At 33.8% G+C, this 23,742-nt stretch overlaps 1 protein-coding gene across 5 annotated transcripts in view; it reads left to right on the top strand.

The window, feature by feature from the left end:
* Positions 1 to 23,742, top strand: part of BBS9 (Bardet-Biedl syndrome 9) — a 417,930-nt gene that overhangs the window by 166,046 nt on the left and 228,142 nt on the right. For all 5 annotated transcript variants that reach the window (XM_045792884.2, XM_045792882.2, XM_045792886.2 and 2 more), the window contains 5 exons: positions 243 to 296; positions 5,779 to 5,881; positions 7,409 to 7,513; positions 9,622 to 9,636; positions 16,391 to 16,531. In XM_045792884.2, coding sequence (XP_045648840.1) covers positions 243 to 296; positions 5,779 to 5,881; positions 7,409 to 7,513; positions 9,622 to 9,636; positions 16,391 to 16,531 — 418 coding nt within the window. The remainder of the gene's footprint in view (positions 1 to 242; positions 297 to 5,778; positions 5,882 to 7,408; positions 7,514 to 9,621; positions 9,637 to 16,390; positions 16,532 to 23,742) is intronic.

Here is a 23,742-nt window from a genome sequence, read left to right as displayed (position 1 = left end):
GTTTGATAATAAAATCTTTCCTTTTTGAAAAAGGTTTTTATTAGCTCATGACTTTCCAGTGGAACACATTCAAAAAGCCACATTGATCTTTTTATCTGTCATTAGATTGATAAGTCCTTTATGGTTAGTTCCCTATTTTGGTACTAGGAAGTATATATTGTATCTATTGTGTTTACTCATTGATGGACATGTAATTTGAAACCATTCTTTCCTTCTTTCTCTTCTCAATTCTGTGTTTACAGCAAGCTACTGATGTTGAAGTGGGAACTGACCTTGTCCCTTCAGTCACAGTTAAGGTATTGTACCATGGTTCTAGACTGTATTGTGCAAACAGTATTACACATTTCATCACATCTGCCCCTGTTGTCACCCTATGACTGGCTTATGGAAGTGTAAAGAAAGCCCTTGAAGTTTGTACATTTCCCTTAGCCTTGGGTAGCAAAGATAACCTTTATTGTTTCCTACAAATATAAAACTGATAATTGCATTCATAGCAATGTTATGTAATATAAATAATTTTTATGGGTTATGCTTAACCATTATGTTTAAATGATGTAGGGTCTTTTTCTAGAAACAAAATTAGTATTTTAAATATGTTGGGGGAATTGTGTCATCACCATTTATGATAGACCAACCAGTTGATTGCCGCATCATATATATATAGGGGAATCGTATGAATGCTGATATTTTTCTTCTATGTATAATTATGTGTATATTTGAGAAGAATTTCCAATCATCTCCCTGCCATAACATTAACTTTAAATGGATGTATTTATAGCAAGAAAATATTAAATGAAGACGCCACAAACTAGAGTAGTGACAAATTGATAGTCCTAAAAAAATAGAATATGAAGGATGTGGTTTTGGTTAAGATTTTTAGTCCTGTCATTGTAGAATTTTAGAACTAGAACTCAAATGTAGAACCCTCTTAAGGCATTTAGATTAAAGTGTGGTAATCAGTCAGCACGTTATTAAGCTGAAAATATTTATCACTGCCCAGACCTTGGAGCCAGGAAAAGTTGTGGATCTTGGCGATTTGCTTAGTCAAAACTTGGACAGGACTTTATATTTTCTTAGGTTATGGGTTGCTGTCCTTGGAGGAGCTTGACAGGGCACCAGGCTTTACCAATTGTGTTAGCTTACACTGGACCCAGCGGGTGGCCCAAGTGTGGGGATCTTTGGTAGAAGTTGAAGGGAGCCCAATCTTGTAACGGTTTCCTAAGCTAATTTTTTTGGATTCTTGCCACTGGAAACAAGGGTGGTCTTTCCCCAGTTCTCCCTCCCCCCATCCAATCAAAGGCTCTATCTCATTAATACTTCTTAGTCTGGAAAAGCAGTAGTGGCAAGAAATCAAACACTTAAGGAAAAAAACCCTGCAGAGTTCCAGGAATGATCTATAGACTTTTGTGTAGAGAAACCTCTTTTTTTATCTATCTACCATTACTGTTCAGACACACACACACACACACACACACACACACACACACAATAGTTCAGGAGCACACTATAAATTGCAAAAAGAAATCCTATACTTAAACCAGGTAACATTGCTCATGCTAGTCCCCTCCCCCCCCGCCAAGTACTAGTTATTTATAAGTAAATACACCTTTCTCACCTATGCAGTTCTTAGGCTTTCATGTGTAATAATAGCATCTTAAAATGATGACATGACAATACTGGAAAATTCTCCTTCATTAGTGGAATTTTTATATTTGAGAATGACTACATTTCAACTCTCTTCCTTACTGCCATTATAAGAGCACGAGAAAGAATGCAACACACGAGGGCTGCATAAAATCAGCTGGATTTGTACAGGAGACACAATGACTTCCTGATTCTGTCTGACAGTTTCTATACAAATTTTGCTATAAATCTCTTCTTATAGCCTTTTATAACAACAGCAGCCAAGATATATAACCATGCAAGTTTCCATCATAATAAATCCTGTTAATTGAGAGAATTTTTCTGTCCGTTCCAAGTGAATGAAGATGTGGCTACCTTGAGTATGTGTGCATGATGCGTGACCATCTATTCCAGGCAACTAAGGCAGAGTGGTTGTTCATACCTGGCCTTTGGAGTCATATTTATGTATCTAGGATAAAAATTTGGTATTGTATTTCCTGAGGATCATATTTCATTTTGTTAGAACCAGAAAACAGCATGGAAAATTCTTGTATTAATGTTTTATACTTTCCCCTTAATATTCTGTAATTATTTTTCTCTTAAAATATGAGGTTTATGATCTAGCCAAGTCTTTAGCGCTTTTTTTTTTTTTTTTGGCTCAAACACAAGTCTTCTTTGTTCGTTTAGTTATTTTCATCACACATCTCCATGGTTCACATTTGAAAATGCCTAGGCCATTGCTGGGGTTTAATAAATCTGTGCATGAGAACTATCATGATCTTGCTAACAATGTAAAATTGTATGATCATTGTCTGAGTACACATTGTTATGCCAGGCAGAGTCAGAATGTCTGTTTTTTTTTTTTTTTAAGATTGTATTTATTTGTTAGAGAGGGCATGAGCGGGGGAGGGTGAAGAGAGGGGGAAAATCAGGCTCCCTGAGCAGGGAGCCTAATGAGGGGCTCCACGCGGGTCTTGATGCGGGGCTCGATCCCAGGACCCTGGGATCATAACCTGAGCCGAAGACAGATGCTTCACTGACAGAGCCACCCAGCACCCCAGAATGTTAATTCTCTTACAAGCAGCTTATTACTACTTTATGGATTTTTCATTTTCACTTTTAAAACTAAGCTCTTAAGATATATTCCTGGTGGTAGTTTTCAGTTCTCTTGCACATATTGGCTTGTTGATCTTGAACATGTTATTTAGCTTCTCTGAACCCCTTCTTTAAACTGTAAAATGAAGATACTTCTTAATTGCAGGGTTGTTTTGAGACTTAACCACAGTCGATTCAGAGTATGGGTTCTGGATTCTGGCAGACAGAAGTTAAATTGTGGTTCTTTCACTTATAATCAGAGTGGCCTTGGGCAAATTATTTAGCCTCTCTGAATTACAGTTTTCTCTTCTGTAAAATGATGTATAGTGATAGTACCTGTTTCATGATGTTGTGAAGATTAAATGAGATAATGCACACAAATAATTTATTAGCATGGTTCCATGAATATAAAAAGCTGTTAATGGTTATCATTTATATTATTAATTTTATTCTAAAATATATGTATAGACTAGCATTATATTATTATTTATAGTAAAATATTTAAATTGTGTCCTGTTTATTTAGTGGACCTGGCATAATTTCTTCTTCCCATAATTACTGTCAGGATTTTACTAAAAAGGTATTATGTTGTTTATAAGGATCAGACATCATGAAGAAAGATTTGCCTGTGATATGCAGATTCCCCTCATATATTTCCAGGGCTTATAAAGTAAAATTGAGGATTCATTGTTCATTTGCTGTGTTTATTATATTTATTTGCATCAGTAGTTAGCCTTGAAAAATTTTACTTTGCAAATCAAAATTTTTGTGTTTAACTTATTTTTGAAATTGTATAGAATACCACATCATTTCAAATGAATGCAAGATACTTACTGAATCTAATTATATATATATAATGTTTCTGAGCCAGTTGCATATTCCTGTATATCATTTCTTTCTCTATAGTATGTGTATGTATATATTATATATATATATATATATATATATATATGTGAAATATATATTAAGGAATAGGTGATACATGCCTTTTACTTAAGAGAAATTTGAAAACTACTTTTCTTTAAATAAGTGTACCCTTGCAGTATGTGAGTTAATAATGAAATGTATCTGTCTCGTATACTAGAAATCTCATAACTAGACTGAAAGGTGCTCTACAGCAAAGGTGCCATATAGAAGACAGCTTTTTAACCCTGGTAGTACACAGGTATCATCTGGGGAGCTAGAAAAGAAAACACCAATACCCAGAACTACCCTAGAGATTGTGATTCAGTTGGTGTACCAGCCCTACCTGGGCAGTTGACTGTGATAAGTCTAGCTTACCATACCAACCGCGTGGATGAACTTACCCAAATGAGGCTGTTCAAAGGCTGGGACTTCTAGGACACAAAAGTCCAAAGAGAGAACCTGCACAATGGAAGTAAGGTCTTTTTCTTTGATAGACTGAAAATGATGCCTCTTAGCACTGTGGCCCAGTAAAAATCCACGGGCCTGATAATTTCTGCCGATATGCCTCCTTAGGGGGAGTGAGAGAAGTCCTGGCCTTCTCTACCCATATCTGTCCTATTTCCTACTCACACTGTTGCCCCAGAGTTCTTAGCTTTCGATTCTCATCTGGGAGGGTTTTCTTAGCATCAACATATAAGAGCACCAGTTTAGAAATGTGGCCAACTGAGATATGCAGCAGTCAATATTGTCACTCTGGTATTTTCTAGAATTAGGTCTGTATTTTTGTGTTAAGCCATGGAATAGAATGTGATGCTTTGATATGTATCTAGACTAGTAAATATGCACCTAGTAAGGAAATCTTTAGAGAATAATTAATTTATGCACAAGGTGGTATACAGATACTAGGTAAGATAATCCCGTTGTGGCATCTATACATGAAAAGAAAATGAACACGTATTTCGTGATGTAATTATTCCCCAAGCGCAGCACAGAGTTTTCCTTTGCTTTTGATAGAACATTTTTAATAGCTTTATTGATATATAATTCATATACCACACAATTTACTCAGTTAAAGAGTTCAGTTCAGTGATTTTTACTATATTTGCAGAGTTGTGGAGCCATCCCTGCATTTTAATTTTAGAACATTTTTGTCCCCCCAAAAGTAACCTCATGCTCCCTTCCTTCTTCCTTCACCCCTCCCTTGTTCCCATCTCTCAGCAACTTCAAATCTATTTTCTCTTTCTATAGATTTGCCTATTCTGGACATTTCATATAAATGGAATCATACAACATGTGGTTCTTTGTGACTGGCTTCTACCCCTTAGCAGAGTGTTTTTAAGGTTTACCTAGGTTGTAGCATGTGCCAGTACTTCATTTCTTTTGATTACTGAATACTATTTCATTGTAAGGATAGATCGTATTTTGTTTAACTGTTCATCATTTGATGGACATTTGGGTTGTTTCTACTTTTGGCTGTTCTGAAGAATGCTGCTATGAAATTTGTGTACAAGTTTTTGCGTGGACATATGTTTTCATTTCTCTTGGCATGGAATTGTGAGGTCATATGGTATATTTATGTTAATTTTTTAAGAAACTGTCAAACTGTTTTCTTGCGAGGCTATACCATTTTACATTCCCTTCAGCAATGTATGAGGCGTCTTTCCTCACATTCTTGCTAACACCGATTTTTGTCTGTTCTTTTGATTATAGCATTTTAGTAGATGTGTAGTAGTATCTCATTGTGGTTTTAATTTGTATTTCGTAGTGGTTAAAGATATTGAGCATTTTTTCATGTGCTTGTTTGGCCATTTCTGTATCTTCTTTGGAGAAAAGTCTGTTTAAGCCCTTTGTCCAGTTTCTTTTCTTTTCTTTTCTTTTTTTCTAAATTATGTTATGTTAGTCACCATACAGTATATCATTAGTTTTTGATGTAGTGTCCCATGACTTTTTCCAGTTTCTAACTGGGTAGAAAATACCACTTATCTACTTACCAGTTAATCTACTATTTATGTTACATGTTATGTTTTGCTACTACTCATTTTTTCTCAGATAATGCTTTGTAATTATTTGCTAGTGATTTTTTACATATGTGTGCTACCTTATCAATTTGGATAAAATGTAATTTTCTGTTAATAACAATTTCTGTTTCCTTAGGTCACATTGCAGAATCGACTGGTGTTGCAAAAAGCCAAATTATCAGTCTATGTGCAACCACCTTTAGTATTGACCTGTGATCAGTTCACCTTTGAATTTATGGGTAAGTGTTCTGTTTTGGCTTAAAGTCTATCATGATGTGAGGTTTTCTTTTAATTAAAAAAAATTTTTTTTTTTTTTTTGGTTAGTGTGTTTATTTCATGGCTACATTTCTTGTCTGGATAGTGAGCCTGGTATCTTTTCTAAAATCAGTGATTGTGTTGTTTTGCTTATATTTTCCCTCCAAACATCAAACATGAATGATTCTTTTTTTAAAAAATAGCGACATTCAGTGAATGGTCATTGAGTTGAAGTAATTATAGATTTTCAAGTGCTTTCCTTAACTAAGTGGGCCTGTAATTGTACTTAAATACTATAATTTGGAAGACTTTCTTTATTGGTGTTTCTCTAGTGAGCTGTTTATTAAATCAGTTATGTTTGAATAAAGAATATTGGCTTTGGAGTCTGGCCTGAATTTGAATCCTGGCTCTGACACTTACTTGATGCATAACCTTCAGCAAGCTACTTTAGTAATTACTTAGAACCTCAATTTCTTTTAATCTGCAGAAAGGGGATAATGATATCTGTCTTGCAGGGCTGTTTTGAGGATTTAATTAGAAAATGAATCTAGGTAAGATATCTGTAATAATGCCTAAAGTAGTAGACAGGCCATAAATGGCAACTCTTAGTAAGATTTCTTTGCACAGAATCTCTCATGCCCTACCATTTACATCCAAGTTGTCATTAGTCCTATCAAAATGATTTCTGATTTATCTTTCTAGTTTTTTTCTTTCTTTGTTTACTGCTGCTGTTCAGCTGGTCATTCTTTATCTGATTCATGAAGTCAAGAACATATTTCTCTCTTTTGCCTTTGTATTACCAACCCTTAACCTGAGTGTGCCTGGCAGATAGGGGGAGTTCAGTAAAATAGTAATTGAAACACTGAATGAATGGTGGAATGGTTGAAGTAACCTTGTAGGTGATGCCCAAACTTTGGATTCTCACTTTATTTTATAATTTTTTTCACAATACTTCCAATTTTCTTTCTAAAACACGTTCTGAACAATGTATTTTTCCAGTTAACAACCTCTTAAGACTACCTAACGTAGGTTGGAGGTCAAATACATGAATAAAGAAGGCTATGTACACTCTGCAAAGTTGTTACACTTATAGTTACATCCATATACAGTCCCCCCTTCCATTTTCCTCTGCAGTGTACTAATCCCCATTCCCAAATTCTCTTGCCTTTTTGTGTACATTTTTCTCTGATCATGCTGCCTATTCATCTGACTAAAGAGAAGCAGTGATGTAGAATATGGGCACCCTTGTTCTGGAGTCAGTTCCCAGTTTTAGATTAGTTATATGATCTTGGGCAAGCTTCTTAATCTCTCCGTAGCCTGTTTCCTCATTCATAAAAATTGGGGACAATAACAGTACACACCTTACTGGGTTATTGTGAGGATTAAGTAAATTAATCCATGTAAAATGCTTATGATACTAGCTGGCATGTAGTGTATGCATAATTTTAACTGTTGTTAGTGATAATTGTCCAAAATTTTGTAACTTAATATTACTTTTACGTTGCTTATAGCACCAGAGATGAGTAGAACAGTAGCCTTTTCTGTTTATCTGAAAGGGAGTTACACACCGCCTGAATTGGAAGGAAATGCTGTTGTTTCTTATACCAGACCATCAGGTAAACACACAGTTGTTCACAGATTTATAAGCCTAATTACTCCTTTTAAATTATTGAAGTTATGAGTTAAATGTTTAAGTGTTTACGATTGAAAACACATTGTAAAATATTACTAAATGGAAAAATAATTCTTTCCTAGTGTTAAATAAAATCGTATGTCCAAATTACTTTTATGTGTTATGAATTATTAGAGGTGAGTCTGTTTAGCTGATTTCCACATATAATGTTTGAATCTGTCTTTTCAATTAATAGCGAATATGATATATTTTTATTCACACTGAAAGAATGGTATTAGACTTCACTTATTTGAACAAAGAAGAAAAGCCTAGTCTGAATTAGTGAAAAAGACTAGTATGGATTGCTCTAATATAAAGCAGTGTTCAAAGTTTCAGACACTGTTTTAATGACTAAATGAAACTCTTTAGTATCATATGTGTTAAAATATTTAAGAACAGATTTAGTAAAATTTGATCTGTTTTTTTCAAGGAACTCTTTTTAAATTAAAAAAATTATCTTCAGTCCAGTTGAAATTCAGTTAGTGTAAATTTCAACTTCGTTTGGTCAAATTTTATAGTTTGTTTTTTCCCCTGTGCAGTGAATTTTTCATATTAACTGTTTGAAAATCTGTTTATTGATAGAATATGAATAATTAGTGTTTTTTTCAATGTTTTAACATAGTGTAACTGATAATAGGATATTTTAGCAATGTTGCATTTGTGTTTTTTAAACATTTCTGTACAGTTTTTTTAGTTCTAAAACTTTTAGAGATGCCCTTAATTTCCTTTTTCTTTTCCATTGATGTCGCAATTTTTTAAAAGTAATTATAGTTTTAATTTTGTCTAAGTGAATTTTCTGACTTATGCATTGACAACTCTATATTCTGAGATGATTTTTAACTTTAATACATGTTTTCAAAATCCGTTTCTTCTGCTTTGTAAGTATTTTGCTTTAAGTTGTTACAAAAATTCATTATTAGCCAGAATTGACCACTTTAATAATTTATTTATATTTTCAAAATTTGGGGTTATGTAAATATTTTGTTTAAATGACTTTGAGAAAGCTGGCTTCAGAAAGAAATACAAAACTTCCAAAAGGCATCAAAGAGTGATAGACCTTTTTAGTTGGATATTTCTGAAAAGAACATTGAAAGTTTTAATGTTATTTTAATTTTGAGTTGTGAAATAAAAAAGAAAGAAATATTTGGCTAAAATCTCTACCTCATTTATCATTAATTGAGCATCTCAATAATCATAGGCACTTTAACACTTTTTATCCTTGTTACACTTTGAATATATGTTGTAGATAATGTTGATGCCTTAATTCAACTAAGTATTTCATTTGTTTTTAGGGAAAGGGGTGACACTGGTTGAATGTGAATTTAAAATAGAGAAATGGGTTACATAGCAAGTGGACAAAATGCTTTAAAAATACATTAGAAAGTTGTAAAGTCAGTCTGTGAGCGTATGGTTACACATACCATTTTTAACTATTATGCTATTTTATAGACAGAATTTAAAAGATTATAAATTATTGCTAAACCAAAGAGCATAGCATTAATTAGTTGAAAGTTAATTAGAAATTAAAATGTAAGAAAATCTATAAAAGTAAAAGAATACCAAGAGAAGCCAAAAACAAAAACAAAGAGACATTAGTCCATAGTAGTATCTACTGACTGAAATGATAACATAAGCGAGAGTAACTGGAAATACTGTGTATTTGGCCTTGCACTCAAAATTTTTTCCCAACAATTGATTTAATCCTCTTAATGTTGTTTACATATTGAGTCTGGTTTGCTTTTGATCTAGATCATATACCTTACCTCTTTTTTTTTTTTTTCTTTTCCATATTTACATTGGAGTAATACACTGTCCTGGGCTTCTGAGAATGAATGTGCAAATATATTGTTAGATTTCACTTATTCATGTTATACTCTTCAGTTGTGAATGGACTTATTTTTATTGGGGACATTTAAATTATGAGAGACTCTTGAAAATTTTAATTTGTATTTTTAAGCAGATGTGTATTAAATTTGTGTTGTAATTTTACCGCAAATAATTTGTTTCATTCTTTCTCCCCTATCCTTTTTTTGCATTGCCTCTGGTGGATAGATCGAAATCCTGATGGTAAGTGAAAAGATAATTTAGAATAAAATGAATTTCAGAACTGAAATTTGGTCAGTGAATTAAACTGGTATTTTACCATGAATGAGCTATTTTTACAGACTGTTATTTTAACTATAGAAACTTCTTTAGGATGATGATTCAGTGTCTTCTTGTGGCTGTGGAGAGGATCATAAATGTTTCCTGTCACAAAGACTTGTCATTCATTATTAGTTGTTTCAGAGTCATGAGAAAGAATGAAGCTCCATGACTTTTTTGGAAAAAAAAAACAAAAACTAAAGTGTCATTGACCACTTATATCTGTAAGTCATTGGTGATTTACTCATATGCTCTGCTATTATTTTACTTAAAATAAAGAAAGAATAAGGGAAAAATGGTGTTCGTCACTGAATTCTAATTGTCTTCTTTTTCTTTCTTTCTTTTTTTTTAATTGATTGAGGGCTGGGGTAAAGTGGTCAAAATGTAACTAGGGTATAGGGAAAGGATAGGCCATGTGGGGTCTTTCTGATCATGCTAGTGATTTTGATGTTTATTCTGTGACCAAAGGGCAGCCACTAAATGGTTTTAAGTATGTCATGAAGTGCATGGAAGCGAACATGCACACACATGCCATTGTCCGGAAAGGACAGGAACAGACTTGTATTTTGAAAGATCACTCTGACTTCAGTGTGAAGAACTAATTTTTGAGGAAAGCCAGATTGCCTGTCAGAAGCGCAGCTGGAGGCTGTTGCAGTGGAGTAGAGTAGAGGCGATGGAGATGGGGCAGAGACCTATTCAGGCTTCAGCTCAGTAGCAATGAGCACCTCTGTCGCACAGATCTTCATATCTGAGTACCATCTCTAGTCAAAGGGGTCAGGGTTCTTAGAGAAAAGGCTGTTTCCAGGTATAGAGAAGGGAAAATAAGAGAGCCTATCCTATATTGTTGGGTCAGAAAGCAAAGAAGTGGTCAAGAAATGATCACAGTACATCACAATGATTCAGAAGCCAGTGGAGGAGTTTCCACTGGCTAGAAATGGGACACTTTGAGTATCAAAATCATAATGGTAATATATTATAATATATTAAAGACAGAAATAGAATCGGTGAGTACAGTGATAAAATAAAGGCATGTATAGAGGGAAAACTCTACAAAAGGAGGTCAGCTAATAAATGTAGAATGGGTGATAGAATTAGAGAATCATTATTTTGCAAAATTTGTATAATAATTAGTTCAGGCAAGATTCATCAATGGACACTAAATTCATTGGAATAATAGAATATTCAGTCTCAAAACATTCCCTCATAGATTACTTTTTTTTATTTTGTAATAATATTTTTTTATTATGTTAGTCACCATACAGTACATCCCTGGTTTTTGATGTAAAGTTCCATGATTCATTAGTTGCATATAACACTCAGTGCACCATGCAATACGTGCCCTCCTTACTACCCATCACCAGCCTATCCCATTCCCCCACCCCCCTCCCCTCTGAAGCCCTCAGTTTGTTTCTCAGAGCCCATAGTCTCTCATGCTTCATTCTCCCTTCTGATTACCCCCCTTCTTTATCCCTTTCTTCTCTTACCGATCTTCCAACTTCTTATGTTCCATAGATGAGAGAAACTATGATAATTGTCTTTCTCTGCTTGTCCTATTTCACTTAGCATTATCTCCTCTAGTGCCGTCCATGTTGCAGCAAATGTTGAGAAATCGTTCTTTTTGGTGGCTGAGTAATATTCCATTGTATATATGGACCACATCTTCTTAATCCAGTCATCTGTTGAAGGGCATCTTGGCTCCTTCCACAGTTTAGCTATTGTGGACAATGCTGCTATGAACATTGGGGTGCATATGGCCCTTCTCTTCACTACATCTGTATCTTTGGGGTAAATACCCAGTAGTGCAATTGCTGGATCATAGGGTAGCTCAATTTTTAACTTTTTAAGGGACCTCCACACTGTTTTCCATAGTGGCTGTACCAACTTGCATTCCCACCAACAGTGTAAGAGGGATCCCCTTTCTCCACATCCTCTCCAACAATTGTTGTTTCTTGCCTTGTCTATATTTGCCATTCTAACTGGCGTAAGGTGGCATCTCAGTGTGGTTTTGATTTGAATTTCCCTGATGGCTAATGATTACTTTTTAATTATAAGGGAAAATAATATCTCTACAGGAATGATTTGGTAACACTACCATAACCAAGTGATCAATGTTATCGTCATTAATATCAGCACAAACTGACATTATATACTTCCTGTACTGATGCACACATCTTTTGAGACATACAAATTGTTTGTTTTCTATATGTTTGTTGTCTTCTATATGTCTAAATAGATCCACTGCTCTGTCTAATCAGAGCACCATGAGCACATATTCTGTGGGCCTGTTTCTTACCTTGTTTAGAATTTGTGGGGCAGTATCATCAAGGTTCTGACCCCTTGAACTTGCCTGGGCCAGTGTTTATTGTTACCTATTTTGTTTTCCCCAAATCCTTTATTTATGACTCTGCTGCAATACCTATCATAATATGAATTTCATTAAGTTTTTTCCTTAGGTTTCCCTAATAGATTTTGAACTCTTTGGGAGCAGGGTTCAAGTTCACATCTTTGAATTGTGCAATGTGAGGGCAGATGACAAGCACTTAGAGTATATCTTACTTTGATTATTTTTCTTTCTAGACACAGACTAAATGTGTTGGTTTATCTCAGTTTATTAGATATCTTAAGATAAATATTAGATAACAATATCAATTAGTAATAGATAAATAAAATATTTTAAAAACAATGGCAATAATTTATTCATACAGTTTTGGTAATGCCAACAACCCTAGTTGCATTGTATCTGGGAGGTGAAAATATATTTATAAGAGAAACATTTTAAAAGGACTGTTTAGCTTAATAACATGAAATATGCTTGTCAAATTAGGATTTGGGTTATTAAAAATAACTGTTAACAATGAATGATTTATATTTTACTTGGCAAGATTGGATCTAGCTGGTAAGATTTTATACTAAGTTTTGTAAAATGCCATATTATTTAAATGATTTATTTTAACTTTAAAAAATTAGTAAAGGTTATTATTGAAAGGAATTTACTCCTTTGTACTGTAAATTCAGCCCAAACCATGAGGAAAAAAAATCACAATACATGGAAATTTGAGTATTTCAATACAAAGCTAATAATCTCTTATGATATATTTTTAAATTATATTTAAGCTTTAGCGAGTAGGATTGAAATATTCAGCTTCACCTTGTTGGGAAGATTAAATAATATGTTGCCACTTAGATCTTAACTTACACACAAGGCTTCAAATTTCAAAGACTGGTCCATTTTATTGGCCTGATCTGCTCAGGCTCTTTGCAGATAAGCATCCTGCTTTTACATGTGGAAAAAGAGAAGCAAAGGAGATTTTATGTTGTCCCATAAGAGTTAGTCTCCATTATGTCTGCATTAAAGTTACATGACATGGGCAGTGTAAAACATGACTGCAGATGGGGCACAGTACGTAGCCAGACATAACAGGAAGGGATCAAGGAAGTTCTGGCTCCCAGACATTGCTACTGCTTTGGGGTTCCTTGTTTTCAAAATGAAATGACTCTAGCAGGCCCCTGGAAAGAGTTCTGAAGGCATTATATAGATGTGTAATATATATAGTTATTCTACTCCGATATATATGTTCTTTTTTCCTTTTTTTTCCCCCAAAGAACATTTTGGCTTTTCTCTTGACAGCGATACTGGGCTCTTGGGTGTGCCAGGTATAATTAGAATTCTCTTCCTGGAGAAATTGTTCTGTCAAGAGTGGTTTTGATGTGAATTTTCTCTCTAAGTGTTAAATAATTTTGTGATTAATTGCACCAGAGTAGTTGCGACTATCCATTTCCTCTGTTAGGCTAGAAAGGGAAGTGTCTGAAGGAGAGGTGATTATATTTGGTAAAAAAACTGCAGAACAAAGTCAGTCTGATGAACAAGTAGGCCAATATTTGAGTATTATAAATGACCTAAATTTTTTTTTCTTAGCATAACTAACCCAGAGAGTTATTTGAATAAGCCAGATACAGAGACTGTTTTGCCAACTACATAGAGAAAATATCACTGATGGTAGGCAAAGTTAGGACCAATTGGACTTTCAACTAATTCGAAAGCTATTCTAGTAGCAAATTTGAAAAGTCTTTAAATATATATAATTATTTCCTTCCTTATTATAGGTACATGCGTGCATGCTTTCACACATACCTCTGTACGTCTGGCTTCAGGTTCTTAGATGCAGTCACACCTGAAGAGTAAATTGGTAGCCAAATTTACATTTCAGGTTTTTCAAGAAGATGTAAAGCTCAGTAGAAATGTGCCTCTGATAAGCCCCATGTCTATATACTGGAGGTTGTATTTTAAAAGACTGGGGTTTTAATTTAATGGGAAGTAGTATTAAATACTGGGATTGCAATTTTTCTTTTTAAAGGTATAGTTTCCTTAAACTGGGTTTTAAAGTTTTTCATATTCTTCCCCCATCCCTGCAATGGTAAAACTTTTCAAGCTGTCAACATTTAAAGAATAGCCATAATCATTTTATTAAGTATGAGTGTCATCATTTTTCAAAATAATGCTTTCCAAATGTCCTATGAAACAGGTTTACAGTTCCTGGAGAGAAAAGAAATTCTGGAGGGTTTCTACAAATCTTAGCAACTGCAGACCATTGCCCTAGTGTGTGATATTGTCATTAACTGACCTGAGTTGTGAATTGAGTTAAAATGTATTTCCCTTCTTGGGTTCAATAGTGCTTGCAAGCCATTTGTTTCAATTTCTGAAAACATATATATAGGACCAGTTTCTTTAGCTCTAAGTTCTTGGAGATTTAGGGTAATAATCTTCAAATATATAGACTCAGTAACATAAGGCCAGTGTTATTGATTGTGATTATTATTATTATTATTATTTTTTTTACCACCAACTCAAGCAGTATCTATCTGATCCAAGTGAAGTTGAGCCACAGTTTCAGCAGTATAGTTTTAGAATGACATTTCTAGTCAAATTTTGTTTGAACACTTAGCTTAGACTTTGGGTGAAAGTATATAGAAAGGAAGCTTCTTTTCATGCATGTACAGAATAGTCAAAAGATGAAGGATTTTTTTCCATTACTACATTCATTAAAAATGAAGGAAATGGAAATAGATTTTAGTTTCCTTGTTCTTTCCAGGCTGCATCTATTAATTGAGGCTGTAACTTATATATTGTAGAGGAAACATATTAGTAGGTACATTTCCATTATTTGGGGATATATGGAATATATGAAGTTGGAAAAAATAATGCTTTGTAATATTTTTTATGGTGACATTGATAGTTGTGGTTTGAGCAGTAGCTTAGATCATGTTACCATAATATTTTGAGTCAAAACATTTCATCGTTGTAAAGTACAAATACACATGCCTCTAAAACCTCACAGAATGTCAGGAAATAATGCCTTGGGACTTTTCTGAAGAGACACCAGTAATAATTTGCATCTAGGATTCCAGGAGAAGTGAATTTAACATCTGTTGGTTATGAGCAAAAAATGAGCTATGTAAAATTTAATGGGTAATAGATTATGTTGAAGAGAATCACAAATATGCTCCACATGCTCTGAAAAAGTATTTAATTGACCTCATATATCAGTATGCTTGCCATTGTTGATGATCTCTCACTATCCTCGTGAATAAGTAGTGCTGGAAAATGTACTCCCAGCTTGGATGTCGAGCAAGCCCCACAACTCCAATTGGAATTAACAGAATATATTGCTAATTCTAGGGATCCTGCTTTGGGATCATGTCCCCAGGCTTTAACTGCTTCTGCTTTTGCTATTTTTAAGCTGCTCACTGACTCCACTAAAGAAATAAAGGAATTAATGTGTGGATACATCAAGTAGAGTAGAACATTTTAAGTTTTTCATTTCTCTACAGCCATATACTAAGATAAAGTTTTCAGTATATTACCTTTTATCTTATCCAAAGGTGGGATCCTAGAATAAAAGGAGAGAGCAGTGAAGTCGTAGAATTGCTTTGCTAAATTTATAAGTAGAGAACCTAATTTGCTTGGCTTCAATTTCATTCTCTGTAAAAATAAGACAAGAATGATCTTAAAAACTTTTAATTTTGACATAAAACTCTTCATTGTTATTTATTTGCCTATTTCAATATGCCTGTAAATGTCCTGAAAAATTCAGTTGAATGACCCGTAATTGAATATAAAATTAAATATACTAGGTTTTTTTTTTTGCACTTTAAATTTTTTTTAATTTAAATTCAATTAACTAACGTATAGTGTATTATTAGTTTCAGAGGTAGAGCTCAGTGATTCATCAGTCTTCTGTAGTACCCAGTGCTCATTATATCACGTGTCCTCCTTAATGTCCATCACCCAGTTACCCCATCACTCCACTCCCTCCCTTCCAGCAACCTTAGTTTGTTTCCTATGAAAGAGTCTCTTATGGTTTGTCTCCCTTTCTGAGTAAATATACTGTTTTGCGTAGTGTTCAACTGTGATAATTTTAAAAATGTGCTATTAATGGCAGACCTCATGCCTGTACTCTTTTTTAGGATTTTATTTTTGTCTTGAACTTTTTGACAATAATATAAAAATATGTATTATGATAATACTTTGTAGTTTTCATTTATGGTAAGTGAAATGAGCAGGGGCAAAATTTTAAAATAAGATATATTTTAAATACTCAAACTATTAAATCAATTCAAAAATTTTTAGTCCAATTTTCTGTCATATCTGTGAATCTACATTTCTCTCTTTTTATTTCAGGCATTCCTCGGGTTATCCAATGTAAATTTAGACTTCCCCTGAAATTAATCTGTCTACCAGGTCAGCCTTCAAAAACTGCAAGCCACAAACTAACTATTGATACCAACAAATCTCCAGTTAGTCTTCTCAGTCTCTTTCCAGGTAGGACTTTTGAAGTAACATGCCTGTAACATCAGAAATGTTAAGAATTCAGAATGGAATCCTTCATCAGCAGGTAATGATAGGGTAATTATCAGATAACTGTTAAGTCAGAATATAAAAATGCCTCAAAGATTTTTCTCTCTTGTTTGCCTGTTCAAAGGCAAATAGCTTATATCAACAAGGTAATAAGGTGTACCTTTTAAGTTTGATTAAAATTATTATAATCATTATTTTGCTTCAGTATTCAGAAATGAAAACATCAAATGTTTCTTTTTAAACTGTGGAATTTTTTGGCTTGGAATGTAAATATTTATTATTCATCTTTATTGTAGGTTTTTGGCTATGTTCCTTTTTAAAGTATATTCTATGCCCCTAAAAAGTAATCTCATAAGTAGATGCTCTTTGTGGTTTTACTTTCTCCAGCAGCTGGAGGGGGCAATTGTTCAATTCTCTGGCTCTGATCCTTTGAAAGGGGCTTCGTATATAAAGCTTGAATATCACAGTGAATTTGGGGTAATTTGTGAAGGTGTGACTTTCTCCAGGTGTCAGTTTTTCTTTCTGAGTAGCTTAGAAAAGGGAGAAGTGTTGATTGGATAAAACATCTTTAGTAACCAGGGTTTCTAATGTGTAGCATGTATTAACTTTCCTGGTGATGGGGTGGAATTAAAAAAAAACCGGGGAATTAAATCAGCCTTTTTAAATCCCTTATTAAAAATTGGCACTGTTGACTATGATATGCATCCTTACTCTGGCATTAGTGGATAGGATTTAGAATACAAAGAGTATTTTCCACAAGGTTTAGAAATTTATGGTAAGTCAACTTTTGTGTTATTAACTACTTAAAGTGCTTAAAATTTATTTTTCATTAATTTGAAGTGTTTAAAAAGCTTATTTATATTTAACTCAATGAAAAATCTCCAAAATTAAATACTCTTTATTACAATTAATCTATTCTTCAGTTTGAATTGAGTTTGGACACACACACACACACACACACACACACACACACACACACACTTTGTTAACAAATATTTTTATACTGTTTGGTTCTTTCTCTTTCTCCCTTCCCTTCTCTTTCTTCTCAGTCAATTTTCTTATAACACATTTGGGTTATAAAAAAGGTGGAAAGAGTCACTATCTTTACAACACCTTATACAAATGTATTAGTTCCTTGGGTTTCCTACACTGTCCTGGGAATATAGTTGGAAATTGCATGTTGCAAACTGAACTTATTGGTACCTTTGAAAAATATTTAAGACCATAGCTTCTGAGTGGGTGTTCTTTACTGTAGGTAGATGAAAGCCAACAGAGATTGAATAAAAATGGATGCTTTTAACCAGAGAGATAATCTCTGTAAGATATGGGTTAGACAAGAAGAACTAAGGAAAGTTTAGATAACTCATCCATTTTCCTCCTGATTTTGGGCTCAATTGTTTTTATGTCACAGGTTATCTTAGGCTTATCAGTATATATTTGCTTCTTACTCACGCTAGAAATGGGACTCAATGACAAATTAAAAAAAATTTTCCCCCAGATCCAATGTGTATGATTTAGCATGTTCCCTTTTGGAGTCCTTGGACGTGCATTCATATTGGACCTGATGGAATCCTGCAATTATTTAAAATACGTACTCTTGGTACTTTTTCACTTTTTACTTCTTGAGAGTGCTTTTCACTCTTGGTATGTATAAGACTTACTATGTTGATGTCAGATGAAGTTGCTATTGTGAATCTGTTTTTTAACTGAAGTAAACCAATTAATGAGCATCATAGAGAAGAAATAAAACTAGCTTTAATCTACATCTCTTCCTATTTGTTTATTTTAGTTCTTTGATCTGAACAAATATAGATATATTTAAAAAAACTTTTACTTATTACAAAAGAAATGTGAAATTTAGAAATGGACAACCAAAAGGAAGAAAACAAAAGTTACTGGTAATTCCACCATCCAGCAATGTCTACTTATGATTCATGACATTTTCCTAATCTTTATACAAATATCTTTCATTACCCCCAAAGGATTTTACTTTGCATAATGATGTGAAGTATTTTTCTATATAATTAGATATTTTTATTACATGATTTTAAGGATTGCATAATAGTTTATCATAATTGCATACTATAAAATCTTTTGGCCAGCATTACGTTTTTGACATACATGTTGTTTTCAGTTTACTAATATTGTAAATATATTGTAGCAGTACTCCTCCACATTTATTATTATTTCTTTGATGAACATCTAAAGGTAGAATTATAGAGTCAAACAAAGGATAAGAATATTTTTAAAGTTTTTGTAATATAATGTCAAACTGACTAAAGGGCCCTATCAGTTAACTCTATCAACAATATTAGAATGGAGGTATCTAGTACCCAAATCCTTGCCTTTAGAGAATATTATAATTATAAAAAGCTTTAATATGCTTAATGGCTATATATTTACTTATGTATATATAAATAACCATCTGGGGTGCTTTAAGCACTAAGTTATGTTTATACTATATATATATATATATATATATATATATATATATATATAAAGTGAGGTCCAGAAGTGGGCAGTAGAAGCTGGTGTAGTGCTTTACGAATGTTATCAAAGACCCAGCTTTTTTCTTTCTTTGCACTGTGCCTCCTCTAGTGTTTTGGTTGGCACATGACGATAAACTGCTTCAAATTCGGTCATCATAACTGACTACAAGGCAAGAGGTAGGGGAAAGAGGTAGCTATAGCAATGACTATAACTTTTATCAGAAAGACATGTTTCTATAATATTCTTAGGAAATTTCTACTTAGATCTCAATAGCCATAATAGTGTCTGCATAGCCTCCTCTGGCTGGAAAGGAGGCTGAGAAGTGATATAGGTGGACTAAGGGAAAGGGGGAATAGATGTTAAATTAGCTGACATTCAGAGTATGCCATGATACCAGTAATTTTACACAAAAATTTAACTTAAATGGAATAACAAATAGCATGCCATCGTAACAGTCTTTTATGCTACTCAAATATGTGGCTATTTTCCTTGTCAATAAATTTATATTTTTATGATTACATAACATCCCCTTGTTTGGAGGTACCATGTATATAGTTATTTATTTATTTATTTATTTATTTATTTATTTATTTATTTATTTATTTATTTTGATACTTCTGTGTTTGTCCTTAGAGAAATTCCTTGAAGACAAATGACTCAGTTAAAGAGTATGCACATTTGAAAACTTTATTTAAATGCCAACCTTCCTTCCAGAATAATTTTATCGGGTTATATGCCCAACATCAGGGTTCATACCAAGGGTAGCAGCTGGATTTTGGAAATTTTTGACATAGATGAAAAATGACATCTTTTTTTAAAATTTGCATTTCTAAATTATCAGCATAGACATTTTGTAATTTTAAATAATTGTATTCTTTTTTAATATGTAAGATTTACATTTTTATATAGTAAAATTTAATTTAAAATTTAATTTTATTAATTGCTTTCTTTATAGTTTCAGGTTTCATGTTGTGCTTAGAATGGCCCCTATTTATTAAGATTATAAGATACTTAGTTATATTTTCTTCTGGAACATTTTAATACATTTCTTTAATTCTCAAACACAGTTCTAGTGTATATTTTTTGCTCTTTAAAAAAAATAACTTTATTGGGGGACACCTGGGAGCTTGGTTGGTTAAGTGACTGACTCTTGGTTTCGGCTCAGGTCATGATCTCAGGGTTCTGAGATCGAGCCCCATCTCAAGCTTTATGCTCAATATAGAGTCTGCTTGAGGTTCTTTCTCCTTCCCTTTCCTTCCCCCTCTGCTCCTACCTGCCCTTCAACCCCCACCTCCCTGATCGCATATGCTCCCTCTCTCTCTCAAATAAATAAATAAAATCTTAAAGAAAGGGGCGCCTGGGTGGCACAGCGGTTAAGCGCCTGCCTTCGGCTCAGGGCGTGATCCCGGCGTTATGGGATCGAGCCCCACATCAGGCTCTTCAGTTATGAGCCTGCTTCTTCCTCTCCCACTCCCCCTGCTTGTGTTCCCTCTCTCGCTGGCTGTCTCTATCTCTGTCAAATAAATAAAATCTTTAAAAAAAAAAAAAAAATCTTAAAGAAAAACTTCATTGGAATATAACTTACATACAAATGTTTCAAGTATACAATTTGGTGAGTTTAGATGTTTGTATATACCTGTGAAACCATCTCCACAATTACAATGCTGAAAATATCCATCATCCCAAAAAGTTTCCTTGTGCCCCTTTATAACCCCTTATCCCCCATTCCCAGGCAACCACTGGTTTGCTTTCTATCACTGTAGATTAGTTTGCATTTCTTGGAATTTTATAAGATGGAATTATTTAGCATGTACTCTTTTTTTTGTCTGCCTTCTCAGTCATTTATCAGATTATATGAATTGCACATATTTTCTCCAAGTCTGTGGCACATCTTTTCATTCTTGTAACAATGTCTTTGGAAGAGCAAAAGTTCTTAACTTTGATAAAGCCCAATTTTATCAATTCTTTTCTTTTACAAATCGTGATTTTAATGTTATATCTAAAAATTCTTTCCCTCAAGTATACAAAGCTTTTCTGCTATGTTTTTGTCTAGGAGTTTTCTAAATTTACATTTAGGTCTCTATTTCATTTTGAGTTGGTATTTCTTTATGGTGTGAGATATGGATAAAATCCTTATTTTTACATATGAGCATCTAATGTTCCAGCACTACTTTTGAAAAAACTATCCTTTTTCGCTGGATTGCCTTTGCAACTTTGTTGAATCATCTGACTATGTATCATAGGACTATATGAATCATCTGAAAAACTATATATATTTCTGCTCTCTTTAGTTTATTCCATTGCTCTGTTTGTCTTTGCCCACCAGTATTGCTGTATACCAATAGTATAGTGTCCTAATTACTGTAAATATGTATGTCCAGAAGTCAGGGAGTATAATTTCCCCAGCTTCATTCTTCTGTTTTCAGTGTTGTCTTGGATATTCTCGATCCCTTGCATTTTCATATGAATCTTAGAATCATTTTGTCAGTTAATAAAAATGCTTGCTGAGATTTTGATTTGGAATTGGGATTGCATTAAGTCTATTGAACAATTTGGAGAGAAACAGCATCTTAACAATATTGAAATTGGTACAATTTGCTCTACTAATCCTACTTTCTTAAGATGAAAATAGAGACCTTCATTTATTTAGGGCTTATTTCATTTTTCTCAGTGAGAGTTTATAGTTTTCAATGTACAGGTCTTACTAATCTTTCATCAGATTTATTGCTGAGTATTTAATATGTTTTGATACTTTTGCAAATTATATTGTTTTATTTCAATTTCAAGTAGTGCTTTTCTAGTACAGGCATACCTCATTTTATTGTGCTTTGAATTATTGTGCTTTGCAGATACTGAATTTTTTACAAATTGAAAGTTTGTGACAACCCTGGGTCAAGCAAGTCAACTGGCACCATTTTTCCAACAGTATTTGTTCACTTCATGTCTCTGTGTCACATTTTGGTAATTGAAAATTTTTATTGTTATATTTGTTATGATCTATGATCAGTAATCTTTGATGTTACCATTGTAATTGTTTTGGGGTACCATGAACCACTCCTATATAAGGTGGTAAACTTAATTGATAAATATTGTGTGTGTTCTGACTGCTCCCCTGGCCATTCCTCTGTCTTTATGTCTCTCCTCAGGCCTACATATGCCGTGAGACACAACAATATTGTAATTAGGCATATTAATAACCCTATGGTAACCTCTAAGTGTTTAAGTAAAAGAAAGAGTCACATGTCTCTCACTTTAAACCAGAAATTAGAAATGATTAATCTTAAGGAGAAAGGCAGTCACAAAAGTAGAGATAGGTCAAAAGCTAGGCCTCTTTCACCAAATGGTTAGCCAAGTTGTGAATGCAAAGGAAACGTTCTTGAAGGAAATTAAAAGTCTACTTCAGTGAACACATGAATGATAAGAAAGCAAAACAGCTTTATTGATGATATGGAGAAAGTTTGAGTGGTCTAGATAGAGGGCCATACCAACTACAACATTCCCTTAAGCGAAACCTTAATCTGGGGCTAAGTTCTAACCCTCTTCCATTCTGTGAAGGCTGAGAGAGGTGAGGAAGCTGCAGAAGAAGAATTTGGTTTAGCAGAGGTTGTTCCATGAGGTTTAAGGAAAGGAGTCATCTCCATAATATAAATGTACAAAGTGGAAGCAGCAAGAGCTGATGTAGAAGCTGTAGCAAGTTTTCCAGAAGATCTAGCTAGGATAATTAATGAAGGTGGCCACAATAAACAACAGATTTTCAGTGTAGATGTAAAGCCTTATATTGGAAGAAGATGCCATCTAGGACTTTCATAGTTAGAGAGGAGAAGTCAGTGTCTGGCTTCAAAGCTTCATAGGACAGGCTGACCTCTTGTTAGGGGCTAATGCACCTAGTGATTAAGTTAAAGCCAGTGTTTACTGACTGTTCCAAAAATCCTAGGACCCTTAAGAATTATGCTAAATCTACTCTGCCTGTGATCTATGCATGGAACAACAAAGCCTGGATGACTCCACATCTGTTTACAACATGGTTAACTTAATATTTTAAACCTGCTCTTGAGAACTGCTCAGAAAAAAAAAATTCCTTTCAAAATATTACTGCTTATTGACAGTACACCTGGTCACCCAAGAGCTCTGGTGGAGATAGACAATGAGGTTAATGTTGTTTTCATGCCTGCTAACACAATATCCATTCTGCAGCCATCGATCAAGGAGTCATTTCAACTTTCAAGTCTTATTATTTAAAAAATACATTTCTTAAGGCTGTAGCTGCTATGGAGAGTGATTTCTCTGATGGATCTGGGAAAAGTAAATTGAAAACCTTGTGGAAAGAATTCATTATTCCAGAACAATTTTGATTCATGGAAAGAAGTCAAGATACCAACATGAGCAACGGTTTGGAAGAAGTTGATTTCAGCCCTCATGGGCGACTTGCAGGGTTAAGACTTCAGTGGAGGATGTAACTGCAGATGTGGTGGAAATAGGAAGAGAACTGGGATTAGAAGTGGAGCCTGAAGATGTGACTGAATTGCTGCCATCTCATGATAAAGAGATCATAAGGGATGAGGAGTTGCTTCTTATTGATGAGGTTTCTTGAGATGGAATCTGTTCCTGGTGAAGATGCTGTGAAGATTGTTGAAATGATACCAAAGGATTTAGAATATTACACAAACTTAGTTGATAAAGCAGTT

Source organism: Ursus americanus, chromosome 3 (assembly GCF_024610735.1).
Source record: "Ursus americanus isolate L20-20 chromosome 3, mUrsAme1.1.p, whole genome shotgun sequence".
Classification (NCBI taxonomy): domain Eukaryota; kingdom Metazoa; phylum Chordata; class Mammalia; order Carnivora; family Ursidae; genus Ursus; species Ursus americanus.
This window is presented reverse-complemented; position numbering and strand designations above follow the sequence as displayed.